The sequence below is a fragment of the Eschrichtius robustus genome, chromosome 11 (genome assembly GCF_028021215.1).
Source record: "Eschrichtius robustus isolate mEscRob2 chromosome 11, mEscRob2.pri, whole genome shotgun sequence".
In the NCBI taxonomy this organism is placed as follows: Eukaryota; Metazoa; Chordata; class Mammalia; order Artiodactyla; family Eschrichtiidae; genus Eschrichtius; species Eschrichtius robustus.
In genome coordinates, this window is record NC_090834.1 from 105,215,429 (window position 1) to 105,232,258 (window position 16,830).

A 16,830-nucleotide genomic window follows, 5' to 3' on the forward strand; every position below is an offset into this window, starting at 1 on the left:
AGCTGAGGAATTCCATGAACACATCCCCTAACTCCTCACAGGCATAAACCATCCTGAGCAGTAATTCTTCCAAACAGACAAACCTAGTTTCTTGTTAAAATAATCTCTAAGACTTGTGGTCAGTCAACAAAATGGAGGAAACTATTTCCTGTCACTAACACAATGGGAAATTTTTTTAAATGCTGCTAGCTAAAGAGAAGCAGTCTTTAGTATGAGAACATCTGACATATAGCTATTTCTATTCAAGAGGGACCCCATTAGCTCTGGTCACCACTATTAACTAGGCCTACTAAAATCTGATGACCTTGCTGGGCTCCTCTATGAAAATACTGGCATCAGGGACTTCCCTGTGGCGCAGTGGTTAAGAATCCGCCTGCCAACGCAGGGGACATGGGTTCCAGCCCTGGTCCGGGAAGATCCCACATGCCGTGGAGCAACTAAGCCCGTGTGCAACCACTGAGCCTGCGCTCTAGAGCCTGAGAGCCAGAACTACAGAGCCCACGTGCCGCAACTACTGAAGTCCATGCACCTAGAGCCCATGCTCCGCAACAAAGAGAAGCCACCGCAATGAGAAGCCCGCGCACCGCAATGAAGGGTAGGTAGCCCCCGCTCGCCGCAACTAGAGAAAGCCCGCGTGCAGCAACGAGGACCCAATCCAGCCAAAAATAAATTAATTAATTTTAAAAAAATATTGGCATCAAGCAAGCTGAAGGAGGCTTGCACTCACTCATTTTGCTCAACCAATGAGGCTTAATGCTGAAGCTAAATGAAAATGTCAGGTCCTCGGGCTTTTAGGGGTCTGTGGTTCAGGCCAGAACTGGAATCCAGACGCCAACAGTTATTTATGGTTTCTCTCTTTATTGTTTCTCCTTTTATCAAAACCTGTCACAGCTGGGGGCCAAAAGGAAGTAAAAAAAATTCCCACAAACATTCCCCATCGTCCCCAGTTAGTCCTCCCCCACCCCCCACCCAGGGCCCTGGGCCAACCCTGAGCGCACATGATCATCCCTCCCACCCTCAGCCTTCCCCCAGCAATAAATACAGGTGACCATGATTCGATGAAACCACAACTGATTTCTCCATCTGGAAATGCCCCTCAAGGGGACAAAATTTTAGGAGGCAAAAGAAGTCTCGCTCATCCCCTCTTAAGGAGTGGAAACTTCTTTCCCCCAAGGGACAGGGGAGGTAGAACTGCCCCGGTCAGAACCGCAGCTGCTCTAGAGAGAAGCAGGGAGAGGAAAGGCTGGGATGCCAGGGAAGAGGATGTTTTCCAGCAACCTCACTCCTCTGATCCATTCATCCCTTCTCAGGGTAAGGGGTGGACCCAGTGCATCAATGGGGCATAAAAAGGGGAGGCCTGATAGAGAAGAGCCAGGAGCAAGAAATAAGAGGAGGGAGAACAGTTTGGTGGGGAGGGAAGGGGAAGGAGAAAAGGAGCCCTAAAGCTCACTGCCCTCATCTTCTTCTAAGAAATGGCATCAACACACAAGAGACATGAATGGAGAGGGTATGGAGGAGATTCAGGGCCCCCAGAAGAAAGAAAAGAGAAGGGAAAGCAAGGGCCCTGTGGTCCCCTGGTCTTCACAGGTAAATGTGCTCCAGTCAGAGCAACAGAATATTTGGGGATGAAGGGAGATTTGGTGTCAATGGGGTGGGAGAGGTCAGGAGATCACAAAATGAATTCAGAGCCCAGGGAAAGCCCTCTCATCCTGCCCAGACGTTGGCAGGATGTGGATCTTGAGACAAGAAAGGTGAAGTCTGGGGAAGGTCAAGCTCCAGGGCAGAAGGAAGAGTAACTATCATGACCATCACACCCCACCCCAACATCCCTTGGGTTATCGCAGGTGAATACTCCAGTCGGATACCACACTGACGCCAGGCTTGCGCAGGATCAACACAGAGGTCTCAGGGTCATGCTGGAAGGACAGGCGGCTTTCAGGAGATCCTGGTGGAGGAAAGAGAAAGAGTGCCAGAGTCAATAGCAACCACTTTCCTATACGCAGGGGGTCCCCAACCCTGCCCCTGCTTCTCCTCTTTCCCCACCTGGGGGCCAGATCACTCACCTTTTGTCTGGAGTACCACGGTTGCTGGCTTTCCAGCCCCTATTATCACCACCCGCTCAATCCAAATTGGTGTCTCAAAGTGGCCTTTGGGGTCGGCTGAGCTGGAGGAAGCAAAAATGGATACCCGTCAGGAAAATAACTGTCAGAGCAGAAAGGAGGAGAGCAGAGCAAGGCCATGATGTAAGAGCACAGTGAGCTGTAAGCATCCCAGAGGCTGCCAAGGAAGAAAGGGTACCTCCTCACCTGGAGACAAGGGTGTTGCCAGAGAATGAGAATCGACGCAGCAGGAACTCATGGCGAGTCTGATAGTTGAACGTGTGCCCATCATCTAGAAAGAGCTCTCCTTGGGCCGTACCCTGAGCAGGAAGTGGGATAGGCGAGAGCCTGAGCCCAAGAGGGAGTGAGGGGCACATCCCCAGGGGACTGAATCCTAGGAAGGTAGGCAGATGGTTGAGGAGGCTCCCTGCCTATGCGCTCACCTGGAGGCTGAGTGCAACGTACAGAGTGATGGGGTCATCCTTCATGCAGTCCGAAGAACGCCGCACTCGCATCCATCGGGGCACAATTGTCCCTCCACGCTGGAACACAGGGATCTAGGGCAAGAGCAGCGCTGGGATGAAGTAGCCCTGTTGTTCAACCCTGGGCCCTGCAATATCTTTTGCTCGTGCATATCTGTGTCCCCTTAGGAACTGGACTCCAAAGTATACACTCTCTCCCCTTCTGGAAACCTACAGGGAGATGGAGCTGGCAGCTGGGCCAGGCATACTCACACTGCTTAGAGTTACAGGCAGATACAGGGTCTGGGGACCATGATGCTTCTGGTAGCTATGAACGTCATACCACACCTGTGGGTGCAGAGGATATACTCGGTCACTCGCTGCACAGAGGACCCCCACTCTTTTTACCCTCTCTGACCTCCACCACCTTTCCCCACCACACCCTTCCTTAACTCACCTCCCCTTGGCCAGGCAGATAGACCTGCACGCCATGAGCCTCAGAGTCTGATACAGGGTGAACCAGCAATGCATCCCCTAAGACACAGCAGAATCAACTCTGAATTGGGGAGATCAGTTCCCAAAGAGGGAGCCCTAGAGCACCCACCCCCTTGCACCCCTGGCCTCGTTCACTCCTCCCTCCCTGCACATCCACAGACGTATCTCTCACAGTGCTTGCTTCTTCTCAGCCCTATCCCAACCCACCACTAACTGTCCCCCTTGTTTCTCACCAAGCAGGAACTGATCATCTATACTGAAGGTGGTCACATCCTGAGGATAATGCACCCACAAGGGCCTAGGAAGGAAGCAGGACAAGAAAGGAAGACACTTGCTGTTTGGCAGAAGTCAAAGATGCTACCCCAGGAACTGGCAAGAAGAACAGCACAGGCGAAAGACCCGCGAGCTGGCAGCCAGACAGCCCAGCAGGCTTAAGGACTCAGCTCTGCACTCTAACCTTGGTCTAGACATTTAACTTCCCAACCTGTCTCCCTGCCTCTTCCCACCTTGCTCCCTCTGGAAACTGCTCTGCATAGCTACCTCCCAGCGGCCACTTCATTATCCTGGCCTGAAAAGCCCTCCAGTTCAGGTTGAATTTTCCACTCCACCTCATCTACCTCTCCCTCTGGTTCTTTACCCCTGAGACACACTGGTTTGTTCCTACTCCTGGAACACAACAAACTCATTTCCATTTCATAATTTTTGCACTTGCAGTCTCCCCTGCTTGGAACATTCTTCCTCTGCGTCACAAAAGTCTGTCTTACTCATCAGTCAGGGCTCAGCTTTACGTGGCCTGTTTGTGGAACTTAACTCCGTTACCCTGTTCTGTTTTTTTCAAAAAGCCTGTCAGTTTTGGCAGTTTTCCTATTTCCATATTTGTTTACATGTCTCTCTGTCTTCCTCCGAAGAATGTAAGTTCCACAAGGGGAGGACACTTGTCTGACTTGTTTCTGGCTCTGGGGATAGTGATGAGTAATGCCTGGCACGTCATAAGCACTCAGTAACGTTTACTGCTCTTCATCTCCCCACTGGTCTCTTCTTACTCTTGACCTTGCAGTCAGATTTCCCTCCCTTACAAGGCCCTGGCGAATGAGGAAAGAGGCCCGGAGATGGAGCCCCGTCTCCCAGCCATCTCAGTCCACTCTACACAGACCCAACTGAATGCCTCACCTCATGATAGGAATCCCTTCACGATGGGCCTGATAGAAGAGGGTGTACCAGAAGGGCAGTAAGGAGTATCGCTGACCCAAGGCATCTCGGATTATGTCATGGTACTGAGACGGTAACAACCACGGCTCTCGCCGACCAGTGTCCAAGTGGGCATGTGCCCGGAAGAATGGCTGGTAGGCACCCATCTGGTACCAGCGCACAAGCAGCTCTGGCTCTGGATTTTTGAAGAAGCCGCCCACATCCGCTAGAGAGGGGAGGGAGGAAACCGGTTGGAAAAGAGGGTGAAGGAGGGCTGCTGCCTAAGGAGCCCCCCAAGGCCCCACCGTGGACTGTCAGTTCTCTGCTCAGGCCTAGGTTTTATGCCCTCTACCTTGCCCCTCTCCCGCCAAAGCAAGGCTCCAAGTTCCTCGCCCTCTCACCTCCACAGAAGGAAAGTCCCACCAGCCCCAAGCTGAGACACATAGGAATAGAGATCTTCAAATGGTCCCATTCGGCAGCATTGTCGCCTGTCCACACGGCTCCTGAGGAAGAAAAGAGGGAGGGAGCTTGCAAACAGTGAAGGGGCTCAGCCTTTTACATAGCTGACCTCTCTAACCTGCCACATCTCCTCTGGGGCCCCCAGAGTCCTGCTGAAGATGGCAGAGTTCACAAGAGCACTTCAACAGGGACTGGCCCTCCCACTCCCTGCCTCGCTTTTAGTGAACAGCTGGAAGGAAGCACGTAACTCTCAGAGGATGGACAGACTTCTCCAAGAACCAGGCCCAGGTCCCTCTGCCACGGCTTTATTCTCCAAATCTTACCAAAGCGCTGGGAGCCAGCAAAGAAAGCCCTGCTCAGGACAAAGGGGCGTTCTATGCCCCCGGAGCGCAGCACCAGCCCATCAGCAGTCGCCATGTGCTGCGTGGGAACAGGAAAGAAGGGTAGTGAGGAGCAAAAGCCAGCTGTCATCGGTGCAAGTTCTCGGCCCTTGGTCTCTCCTCTCTCAGTCCCTTACCACGTAGAGGCCATAGATGTTATGCACGTCTCGGTGCTCCCAGCCCCCATAATGCTGGGCATCCTTGAGCATGGTGACCTCAGGACCATTGAACACGGATGGTTCATTCATGTCATTCCAGACATAGAGGCTGGGAGATGAGCCCTGAGAACACAAGGCAGAAAATGGGGACAGACGACAGAGGGGAGGAAGAAGATAAACAGTGTCAGAGAAGAGAGCTCCCAGGAATCCAGAAAGATGCATTTCTCAGGGCCCTCCCAGGGTCATCAAGGCCCCCTGACATCTTATGAGCAACCAACCATAGCAGGGCTAGCAGGCAGAGAATGACTGATTCCAAGAGGTAGAGTGGGAAAGACAGAGGCAGGTCGGGAGGGGCTGCCATACCTCATAATTGTCAAAGCGAAACATGTTAGCCCACCAGGCCCTCATCTTGGGATTGGTGAAATCAGGGTAACCAGCTGCGCCTAGAAGAAATCAAGGATGGCTTTCAACCCCTGAGGGGCAAAACAGCCTCCACTCTAGCTCCCTGGTCTCCCAACAGCCTCCTTCAATTCCGGGCCCACCTACCTGGCCAGCACCAGCCTTCATAGTCAGAGCCATCCCGGGTTTTAACGTACAGACCCAGGTTCTGCAACTCTTCATGTACGCGGTAGCCAGAGTCCACCTTGATGTGGGGGTCCACGATGGCCACCAGCTGGGGGCACGGAACATGGGTGGTCAGAGTTCTCCAGGGATATCATGCCTGAGAAAACCAACCATGGCTGCGGCCTTCTTACCTTCCGCCTCTTGGAGGCCAAATGCTCAAGCATGGTGAGGGGCTGGGGGAAACGGCTGGGGTCCCAGGTGAAATACCGCTTGCCATCAGCATGCTCAATGTCCAGCCAGATGACATCGCAAGGCAGGTTGTGATCATCGAAGCCCTGATCGACTTCCAGAACGTCAGCCTCATCCCGATAGTTCCAGCGGCTCTGGTGGTAGCCGAGGGAGAAGAGCGGGGGCAATACCTGGGTCCCTGCAGGTTCAGTGAGGGATGGGGGTCACAATGGGGTCAGGCTCAACCTGGGGCCAATGGGGATGCCCAGAAATTGAGGGAGATGAAAGGGCACAGGGCTAGAGAACAGGCCGAGGCACAGGATTTCTGAAAACGCAGTCATCCCTCTCGAGAAGCCAAGGACCAGAAAGGGAGGCTGCAGGCTGACAGAGTAGGGACACCGCGTACCTGTGAGACTGGCGTACTGCCGGAAGACGTCAAAGACAGACGGCCCAAGTAGCAGGAAGACATCGATGATGCCACTCTCCGATATCCAGCGAACATCTGTCTGTGGGGTCTCCCCAGAGCCCTGCAGGTAGTCCAGCATCTTCCCAAACAGGGTCTGCAGAGGGGACCAGGGAGAGGTCTGACACCACCCTCTTGCTTCCCAACCCAAAGACAAAGTAGCAGTGTTCTCCTCAGAGTCCTCACGCAGCTGGCTCCTTGAGTCACTTCGGGCTGAGATTAAACGTCACCTCCTCAGTGAGGCTTTCCTGGGCCCCATCATAAGCAGCACTGCCCACCCCCATCACATGACTGCTGCATTTCTTTCTTAGAACTTACCACCACTGAACTCATCTTCCCTCTGTTACCTGTTTAATCTCTGCCTTCCTCCTTTCCTAACTCAGTGAGCAATATATCCCCAGCACCTAGAAAAGGGTCTAGCTCCTAACGCATACTCAATAACAAACGTATTAATAAATGCAGAAAAGGAAATACCTTCCCCATGAGTCTGTGTCTTCTGGGAGTGTCCGGGGAACTCATATGCTGCTCACAAGGCCCAGGGCCTGTCTGTCACCCAGTCCCCAAACAGGTATCCAAATAGGCCACCCTACCAGCCTCTTCAAAGCAAATGCCCCTAACACACCCATTTGTCTCAAGGCCTGACGATTCCCTCCCTTATTGCTCCCCATGCCTGTGCTCTCACCTTGCCTGCAGTGTTGGAGGATATATCAACCCAGGTCTCCGCGGCGTTGAGCCAGAAGACGCCCAGGTCCCGATGAGGGCTGTGTGCTAGGAGCACAGGCACAGACCCATACAGGGCCATGCGGTTGTACAGCTCATACTGGAACACGTCCAAATTGTACAGGCGATATGGCTCCCCACCCCTGCAGGCAGACAGACAGACTGGCCCCGGGCCATGGCACGCACAGCCCCAGCCCCATAGACACAGATGAGGGATAAAAACTGGCCCCTCCGCCCTTTCTCAAAGCAGAATTTTCTGATGACCAAAGGTTCTCTGGCACAGGAAGTGAGCCACGCTTGTCTGCAGTGTCTAATCTGTATGCACATCTCCCACAGCCCTGACTTCTGACCCCTTCCCTCCCCCCATATCCTGATGTCACTGTAGGACTCACTCAGTGACTTTCAGCCTCAGGTTGTCCGCATGCTCGGGGATCCCATACACATGCTCCATGCCTGGCAGAGAGAAGTCCAAACTCACAGACGTGGGGCCTGGAAGAAAAGCAAAAGATGAGCTCCAGAGCTCCTGCTTGGCAAGGACTCCCTGTCCCCCTGCCCAAGGCTCTCCCAGCCGCTCACCATAGGGCTTGCTGTCAGTGTGAGTTTTAAATGTCTCTTCCCAGGCTCCTGGCTCATCTTGCTCTGCCTTCCCCTGGGTCTCGTCTGGCTGGAAGGAGAAAGCAGACCACTACTCAATCACACACCAGGTCCTCTCTCTTCCCTTGCCCATTTTCTAAATCCCATCCGTGATGGCAAGACTAAGCTCAAATTTCTTGTGGGCCTTTCCCCTCCAACCTCCCAGCCAGCCCTGTGCTCCAACCACCCACCCCCACCAACTTGCCTTGTCACCATCCCCAGGTGTTTCCTCGGGCTGGGCCCCATCGCCCTCAGCTGGGTCTTTTGATCCTTGCCTGGAAGGTAGGAGAGCTGTCTGCTCCAATCCAGAGGGGGCAGGGACGAGGGGCTAGTGGAAGGAGGGGTGAGGGAATAGAGAGCCAAGGGTCCAAAGGAACGAAGGCATTGGAGGAAGGGACTGAATGTTAAAGCTTGGAAAGGGACCCCCAGTGAGCAGATTAAGTGTCCAAAGGACAGGGAGAGAAATGAGAAAGGGAAATGAGAAGTAAATGCCACTAAGAAGTGCCTTCCAAACACAGGCCCAAACCACCAGCCTCTGCCAGCATTCCAGAAGAGACAGGCAGACAGGTTCAAGGGCCTGGGTTCGGAATGCCAGTCCTAGCCCTGCTGCCTCTACCAAGAGACTCTGGCCCCAACTTCCGTCACTGGGCCTCAGCCTCTTGGCGTGACACAGGGTTTTGCAAAGGCAAGTGAGTCATAACCATGGTCAAGCCTCTATACGGGGACTCAAACAAGAGGTTCTGCCAAAGGATGCTTTCAAGGGCAGCTGGCAAGCAGCTCTGCCCAGAGCCTCAGTGCACGCCAGCTGAGAGCCAGGAACCCCAGCAACAGGCAGCATCTCTCCACCCCTTGGCAAAGCAAGAAGCTCCCTACATTCCTCAAGGACATCCAACATTTCATCTTCCTTCTCCCAGGGGGCTCCTAGCCAGGGGAATGGGGAACAGGAACCAGAGACCATATAGCTGGGGAAAAAGAGGTGAGTGAAGGACAAGGTATGGAAGGGTCTGGGGCACCTTCCCTGGGGGCCAGAGTGAAGGGCGGGTAAGGGCAGAGGAACAGATACAGTACCAGTGGTCATGGATTTACCTAGAGAAAAGGTTCTTGATCTTATCCCAAATGCTACCGAGCGTGAGACTAACTTTATCCGAGAAACTGGGGCAGGAGGAGATGGGTAGGGAAGGGGAAAAGGAGGCACAAAACCAACACAAAAACAGAAACATAAAAGTGAGTTTCAGTCGACAAACTTCCAGAGATGGGGTGGGGGAAGAAATTAAAAACAACAAACAAAACAAAACAAAAAAAAGGAAGAAAATAAATCTGGGAAATGTGATGGTGTGAGAGGGGGAAGAGGGAAAAGGCAGACCCAGGCAGGCCTCTCAGGGAGGAGGTGCCCAGGGTACAGCTCACGGACAAAAGTGACTGCCTCCTGGTCTGTACAGGAAATGGAGAAAACTTCAACCCAGGTCTGCTTGCTACCCTCCCTGATGGTCAGCTTCTCCCAGCCCCCAGCCCCGACCTGGCTCTACTACCATCCTGTCTCCTCCCAGGGACCCAGTGCCAGACCCTACAACACCCCTAGGTTCCTTCACACTAGGTCCCCTTCACTCCCGAGCCCTGTACTCACGAGACCCTGGGAGCCCTCTGGTGCTCAAAATGTAAGAGTCCTCGGGCGTTGACACTGAGCAGAAGGCTGCGGCCCTCCAGGAGGTCGAGGCGGAATGGCCGTGCCGTCAAGATGATTTTATAGGGTCCCTCAGCCATGGTTAGCTCCACGCTGTTGTCATCCCGGCCAGAGACAGAAAGCCTGGGAAAGAGATCAAAAGGGATATAAGGAAGTGCAAAGTGCCAGGAGTAGTCATGACACTTAGAAGACGGGGGACCTGTTAAGAGCTATACAGGCAGTGTGGGAACAGTACAGGGACAGATAAGTTGACCAAAGGAATCAAATAGAGAGCCTGGAAACAGACCCAAGCATCTTAGAATGTTGAAATGTAACAGATGGCATGGCAGTTCAGTGAGGTCAGGAGGACTATTCAATAACAGAGTGGAAAAACACATTTTCTGTATAGAAAAGAAATGGTATCACATTCCTACCTCATACCAGATACAAATATCAACTCCAGACAGGTTATGACTTAAAATTTTAAAGTAAAACCTTTAGAAGAAAATATAAAAAAATATTTTTCTGACTCTGAGGTAGAGAAGGATTATTTAAACACAACTTAGAAAACACTAACACCAAAAGGTAAGAGACTTATCTACCTGACAACATAAAATTCAGAATTTCTATTTATTGAAAGATACCTTAAGGGTAATCAAAAACAAGAAAAGTCTGAGAAACTGTCCCAGTCTAGAGAAGCCTCAGGAGACATGACAACTAAATATAAAACAGTATCCTAGATGGGATCGTGAAGCAGAAAAAGGACATTAGGTAAAAACTAAGGAAATCTGGTACCTCCCTGGTGGCGTAGTGGTTAAGAATCCGCCTGCCAATGCAGGGGACTCGGATTCAATCCCTGGTCCGGGAAGATGCCACATGCTGCGGGGCAACTAAGCCCGTGCGCCACAACTACTGAAGCCCACGCGCCTAAAGCCCATGCTCTGCAACAAGAGGAGCCACTGCAATGAGAAGCCCGTGCCCTGCAACTAGAGAAAGCCCGCACGCAGCAACGAAGACCCAATGCAGCCATAAGTAAATAAATAAATAACAAAAAAAACTAAGGAAATCTGAATAAAATATGGACTTTAAGCTACAAGAATATATCATACAACGCAAGGAATGTAGCCAATATTTTATAATAGCTGTTAACAGAGTACGACCTTTAAAAATTGTAAATCACTATGTTGTACACCCATAACTTACGCAATATTGTACATCAACTACACTTCAATTAAAAAAAAATGAAATGGTGGCGCAGTGGTTAAGAATCCGCCTACCAACGCAGGGGACACGGGTTTGATCCCCGGTCCGGGAAGATCCCACATGCCTTGGAGCAGCTAAGCTCGTGCGCCACAACTATTGAGCCAGAGCACCACAACTACTGAAGCCCACGCACCTAGAGCCCATGCTCCGCAACAAGAGGAGCCACCGCAATGAGAAGCCCATGCACCGCAATGAAGAGTAGCCCCTGCTCGCCACAACGAGAGAAAGCCCGCACGCAGCCACGAAGACCCAATGCAGCCAAAATAAATAAATAAACAAAATTAAAAAAAATAAAAACACTCTAAAAAAAAAGGAATGAAGAAAGAAAAAAAAAAGAAGAAACATGAACTTTAGTTAATAATGATATCAATTCATTACGTATGACAAATATACCACAGTAATGTTAACAAAGGAAAACAGGAGTGCAGGGTATACAGGAACTCTCATAATATTCTTGAAACTTTCCTATAAATCTAAAACTATTCTAAAATTAAAAAATCTTTGGGACTTCCCTGGTGGCACAGTGGTTAAGAATCCGCCTGCCAACGCAGGGGACACAGGTTCGATCCTTGGTCTGGGAAGATCCCACATGCCGCGGAGCAACTAAGCCCTCGAGCCACAACTACTGAGCCTGCGCACCTAGAGCTTGTGCTCTGCAAAGAGAAGCCCGCGCACTGCAACGAAGAGTAGCCTGCACGCAGCAACGAAAGACCCAATGCAGCCAAAAATAAATAAATAAATATTTTTAAAAAATAAAATTAAAAAATCTTTTTTTTCAAGGCACCTTTAGAAAAGTAAAAAGATAAGCTACAATCTGGGAAAAGATAGCTGCAATACATGTAAGTAATACAGAATTGGTATCAAGACTAATGAATTTCTACAAATCAGTGACGACAAACAACATAAAAGGAAAATGAGCACAGCAGTGAACTTCCATTTCACAGAACAGTAAACCAGAATGACACATAAATATATGAAGATATGCTCAATATCAGTAATAAACTGGGAAAGACAAGCAAGCCAAGACCACCACATGGTATCATCCTACAGCCATTCCACTGACAAAAATTAAGTCCAATAGTACCAAGGGTTGGAGAAGATGCAGTTCAATAAGCCTCTTATATATTGCTGGTGGAAGTGTAAATTGGTAAGCCACTTCGGCTTTATCTTGGAAAGTTGATGATTTCCATATTCTACAACTCTGCAGTTCTTCTCTTAGCTATACACCAAAGAGAAACTCCTGCACAGGGAGACAGGAGACATGGACAAGAATGTTCACGCCAACACTGGAAACAACCCAAATGCCCATCAACACAGAAATGGAGAAGTAAATCGGGATATATTCATATAACATAATATTATATACAGCAGTAAAAATGAGTCTCTGAAGCTACATGCAACAAAGTTAAATCCAGTTAAGTGAAAAAAGGAAATCCCAGAAGACCACATTCACTAAGATACTTTCCCTATAAAACTCAAAAACAAAATCACATAATTTATTGCTTAGGGAAATGTACGGAAGTGTGTACATGTATATACGTTCCCACGATATAACTGTGAGAACAAAAAAACAAGGGAATAATAAACTTCAGAATAACAATCATCTCTGAAGGAGTCAGGGGTACAGGACAGTGAGATGTATATGTTTGGGTTAGGTGAAGGGTTTATCATGTTATTTTCTAAGTTAAATACTTAACAAAGAGCCATGCGTGAAATAATGACGACGATGTGTCATGACCCGAGTATGTAAATAATCCTATCCTGAATATCTGAGGAGAAATTGAGGAGGGAGGAAGGGAAGGAGGGAAAGAGGGAAGGAAGGGAGGAAGGGAGGAAGGAAGGAAGGAAGGAGAGAAAGAAAGAGAGAGAAAAGAGGGAAAAAAAGAAAGAGAAGAAAAAAACAGACGAGACACGACGGGGGACAGGACAGGAAGGGAAGGGAGGAACCAACCACAGAGACACTGTATTCCTGGAAGGCGAGCTCCATGCCCTTGCTGACTCCCTCTTGTATCTCCAGCACCTAGGCCAGGCCTGGCACAGAAGAGGAAGCAGTATTTCCTTGCTGACTGAATGAAGATAAAGGGTGAAAGAGAAAACAAGTGAGGGAATTCCCTGGCAGTCCAGTGATTAAGACCCTGTGCTTTCACTGCCGAGGGCGCAGGTTCAACCCCTGGTTGGGGAACTAAGATCCCGCAAGCCAAGCAGCTCGGCCAATCAATCGATCAGTTGAGAAAACAAGTGAAACAGAGGAACAGATGAGGGAAGGCTGAGGAGAGCGGCCGGGTGCTAGTCAGCTATTATCCCAATGTGGAAGAGAAAGTCAGCTGCCAAATAAAGGTTCATTAGGAAGGAGAAAAGGGCCATGGAGATGGATATGTTTCTCAGGAAAAATTTACCCAGCTGTGGGGGGATCAGCCACCAACACGTCTGGCACACGGTATCGGGGCCGCCGGGGCTCTAGTTCATCAATTCTGATCCGAGTCATGTTCTTCCGAAGCCCCTGGAGCTCCAGCACAAGCAACACCTGTGGAGGCAGAGGTCTGGGTCTGGAGAAAGGAAAGGGCTATACCAGGAAATGCCCTCTGAACCCATTTCTCTCCCGAGGGGGTCTCCTCCTTCTAGCCCTTTGCCTAAGGGATCTGAAATCTGAATTCCTCACAAAGTAGAAGTCCCAAGGTCAGATGGCACAGGATGTTGGCGATAGGTCTCCCCTTCCCGAATTACCCCTTAGCCATGTCTCCACCCCCACCAGACTCCTCCTTTCCTCCCCTGACCTTAGTGACTTCGTTGATCAGAGGGACCGTGAGGGCATCGGGACCAAGCTGCAGAGAGTCCAGCAAGGCTCGGTATGGAGGATGGCCTGGCCGTATGCTTCGTTGCCTCCTGCCAATGTGAAATGACTGAGAACGGGGCAGGGCTCCCCACGGCCCCTAAGTCCTTCTACCAGCTGCAGTGCCCCAAGCTACCTCATCTGCCACAGACACCTCCCACATCACCCTGCTTTCCGTTCTAGGCTCCCAGAAATACCGTACTTGCAGAAGGAACTCTCTTCGCAGGTCTTAAAGTTGCTTCTATCCACAGCAAGGCCAATTCCCAGGCAGACCCCTAAACAAGCCAGTACCAAACCAGTCCAAGACCTAGGGGGGAAAAGGACAAAGAGGACACTATCAGCACAGGGTCAGAAAGGGCCCCACCTTCTGAGGTGAAGGCCTCTTCCCACCACAACCCTAACAGGGGAGAAAGATAGAGTCCCATTAAACAGAAAACAAGGCAGAGTGGACGCGGGGCTAAGTGTCAGGCCTGAGGAGTTGGCTCACGCACAGCTTTCCTTCAAAAGGCAGAGGAAGTGGACAAAGGATCCTTGGCCTTCAGAGGCCTGGTATTGACTCAGGTTACATCAGCCTCTCAGAGGAAAGGAACAGCAACAGCCAGTCCCAGGGGAAGTGGTGGCACCGTTATGTGTGGAACAGAGAAACAAAGTAAGCCATGCCTTTTCACTGGCGAGACACTGGGGGGACCTACAGTGAAAAAGTTCAAGATGTACCCTCAGCTAGCCTGCTGGTCACAGGTTCCTGGGGTCCTGACCTCCCCAGCACTCTAGGCACCCTGCTCCTCTGATCTCCACTCCTGTATCTTCGACATAAGTCACCACTATCACCACCTAAGCTTGAAAAGAATAACAACAGCTAACCTGTATTGAGTCCTAATTTCCCGCCCCCCCCCCCGCCACCCCATCTCAGGGGGCCTGGCTAACTGCCTTATACTAGTTTTCCACTCTCCCTGCAGTTTTCAGTAGTGTCTATGCCCAGGTCTCCCCCAGAGATTTCAATCTAATTGGCCTGAAGTGGGACCTGGGAATCAGATTTTAAACTCCCCTAAACAATTCTAATAGGCAACCAGTGTTCAGAACCAATTCTTTATACACACTAATAACCCTTTTCCCTTTCTTTCACTGTTTTCTTGGTGAATGTAGGATTGGGATTTTTCCCAGATGGGAACACTGAGGCATAAAAGGTTCAATAATTCATCCAAGATTGAACAGCCAGTATGAGGTGACACTGGTGAACTCAGCTCTGCCTAACTCCAGGGCCCAGGTACTTCAGGATGTACACACTGCACTAACCACCAGCAGGGCCTGCCTCATTGAGGACCATCACACCAAGGTTACCACAAACTTGTCACTTCCCCAACACGCTATCAAATGACAGACAAGGGACTAACAGGCTTATCTGAACAAGTTAGTTTGTTAAGGATATATTCATCCATTCTGAGTAAATCCTAAATAGGGATTCTCACACTTTAGCGTCTGTTAAGAGTTACGTGCAGTGCTTACTAAATGAAGATTCCCGGGTCCCAGGGAATCTGCAGTTTAAACATGCTCTCCCAGTGACTGATTAGGAGCACACTCTGAGAAAGTGTTCCACATATGGGAGAATAAACAAAAACACAGACTTCTCAGCATTAAAACTTTGCTACCTGCCAATAGGGTGACCAAAGAGTAGGGCCTACAAACACATTGTATCCAGCATATCCTCAGTATCTTTTTGAAAGCTAAAGGTAAAGAAAATCACTAGAAAGGAGATCACAGAACACAGTAAGCCCTCCAGTTCCAGAAGAATGTGCAAGGCAAGCCAGGCCACACAGAAAGATGAGGAAAACACCAGGCTTTGTGGTTTAACAGGCCAAGCAAGAACAAGTAGTAGCAAAACAAGCAGAAGAAATGCTACCAGAAAACTCAAAAGGCATGTGGCCCAGGTCCTGAGGAGTGACTGCAGCAGACACCCCGAGCAACTGACCCCGTGTCCACCAGCCCAAAGCAGCAGTAATCAAAAGTACAGTGAATTAAATACTCTCTGGAGTCCTACTTGCACAATCTATAAAATGGGTTTGGAGAGACGCCAATGGGGATAGGATTTCTGAAAGATTTTTCAGATGGGACCTGTTGGAAAGCCCTAAGAACTCAGGACTGCCTTGAACGCCCCTGGGCAAGAGGTGGTCACAAGCCAAGGTCAGGAATGAGTCGCAGGGAAAGGTGCACCCATTTATTGTTTCAGGTCACAGGCTTCTGGAGTCGGATTTACGATCCACGCTTTTTTCACCGCTGCCGGCAGTACGTGCCTCTCCCACCCCGATACATCCGTTAGGTCCTGGTAAACACTCTGTGGCGCTGACGACTGTTTCGAACCGTCTTTTCAGTAATATAAATGCAGAACAAACCACTGTTGTGTTTGAGCAACATCATCCAGGTCGACTGTGAACTTACGGGATCCTGCCCCAGCCGTGCCCAACGACCGTGGACACCAAACAAGCCAGGGCTGGTGTCCACGTGAAGACAAGGGCAGGGCAGGGTCCGGGGCTCTCGAGGGGAGGGCGAGAAGGGCAGTGGGAGCAAGACTGCCGGCCGCGGTGCTTCCAGCGCGGCTGAGGGGCCGCAGGGCAGCAGGCTGCATTCCCGGAGGCCGGGCCGCATCTCGTCCTCTGCCCCGATGGCCCCGCGCACTGCAGGAAAGAGGCGGCAGCGTTAACCGCCGCAAGCTGCCAGGGGAGGGCGGCGGCTGAGAGCGGACAAGGCCAAGAAGAACGCAAGGCTGCGGCCTTCTAGAGCCACCGGGCCGGAGCGGAGAGCCCCAGAAACAAGGGCCCCCCCGACGCGGCGAGGAGGCTGGGGGCACCTGAGGCCGCCTCCAGAGAGACAAAGAGTCCTCACGAGGCTGGGGGTGGCGGAGTCTCAGGAGAACATAGAGGAAGGAGAGATACGGGATTTGGGGGGTCTGGGGGCGTCCCGAGCGCGCCCCCGGGATCCGGGCTCCTCACCGCCTCCTACGCGCCGCCACTGCCGCTACCGCCGCCATCTTGTGCCGGGTTTGCTCCCTGACCCGGAGCTTCCCCTCCCCCAGCGCGCGTTGAGCCACGTATCTTAGCGCCCGCCCCTTCCGGCTTCCTGATTGGCCGGGACACACTGAGGCCTGGCGTCTGTCCCATTGGCCGAGAACGTACTCTAAATGCTCGTGGGGGCGGGGGCGGGGCCAGGGCGGGGCTTGAGTGAGGGGGCGGGATTG

General features: G+C 51.2%; 1 protein-coding gene across 3 annotated transcripts; it reads right to left on the reverse strand.

Annotated features, from left to right (window-relative positions):
- Positions 1 to 838: 838 nt before the first annotated feature.
- On the reverse strand, positions 839 to 16,689 carry GANAB (glucosidase II alpha subunit). Of its 3 annotated transcripts, none has more exons than XM_068556829.1 (25): positions 16,586 to 16,689; positions 13,804 to 13,908; positions 13,546 to 13,654; positions 13,168 to 13,295; positions 9,473 to 9,652; positions 8,935 to 9,000; positions 8,054 to 8,123; positions 7,792 to 7,879; positions 7,608 to 7,704; positions 7,178 to 7,358; positions 6,439 to 6,592; positions 5,996 to 6,231; positions 5,787 to 5,913; positions 5,604 to 5,683; positions 5,220 to 5,363; positions 5,026 to 5,122; positions 4,645 to 4,746; positions 4,226 to 4,469; positions 3,289 to 3,353; positions 3,018 to 3,094; positions 2,834 to 2,908; positions 2,543 to 2,656; positions 2,307 to 2,419; positions 2,064 to 2,164; positions 839 to 1,945 (listed from the first exon to the last, which is right to left on the reverse strand). In XM_068556829.1, exons 1-25 carry the CDS (start codon positions 16,621 to 16,623, stop codon positions 1,836 to 1,838), a joined length of 2,901 nt encoding a protein of 966 aa, XP_068412930.1. In that variant the 5' UTR covers positions 16,624 to 16,689; the 3' UTR covers positions 839 to 1,835. The 3 variants fall into 3 exon arrangements, with proteins under 3 accessions (XP_068412930.1, XP_068412931.1, XP_068412932.1); XM_068556830.1 differs by having other exon boundaries at positions 7,792 to 7,875; positions 8,050 to 8,123; XM_068556831.1 differs by lacking the exon at positions 8,935 to 9,000.
- Between the last annotated feature and the right edge of the window lie 141 nt (positions 16,690 to 16,830).

Coding starts and splice junctions, on each gene's coding strand:
- GANAB (XM_068556829.1), bottom strand. CDS start 16,623: ATGGCGGCGGTAGCGGCAGTGGCGGCGCGTAGGAGGCG. Junction 13,909..16,585: donor GTGGCGGCGCGTAGGAGGCG/GTGAGGAGCCCG, acceptor TTTCCCCCCTAG/GTCTTGGACTGGTTTGGTAC. Junction 7,880..8,053: donor CACCTGGGGATGGTGACAAG/GCAAGTTGGTGG, acceptor TTCTCCTTCCAG/CCAGACGAGACCCAGGGGAA.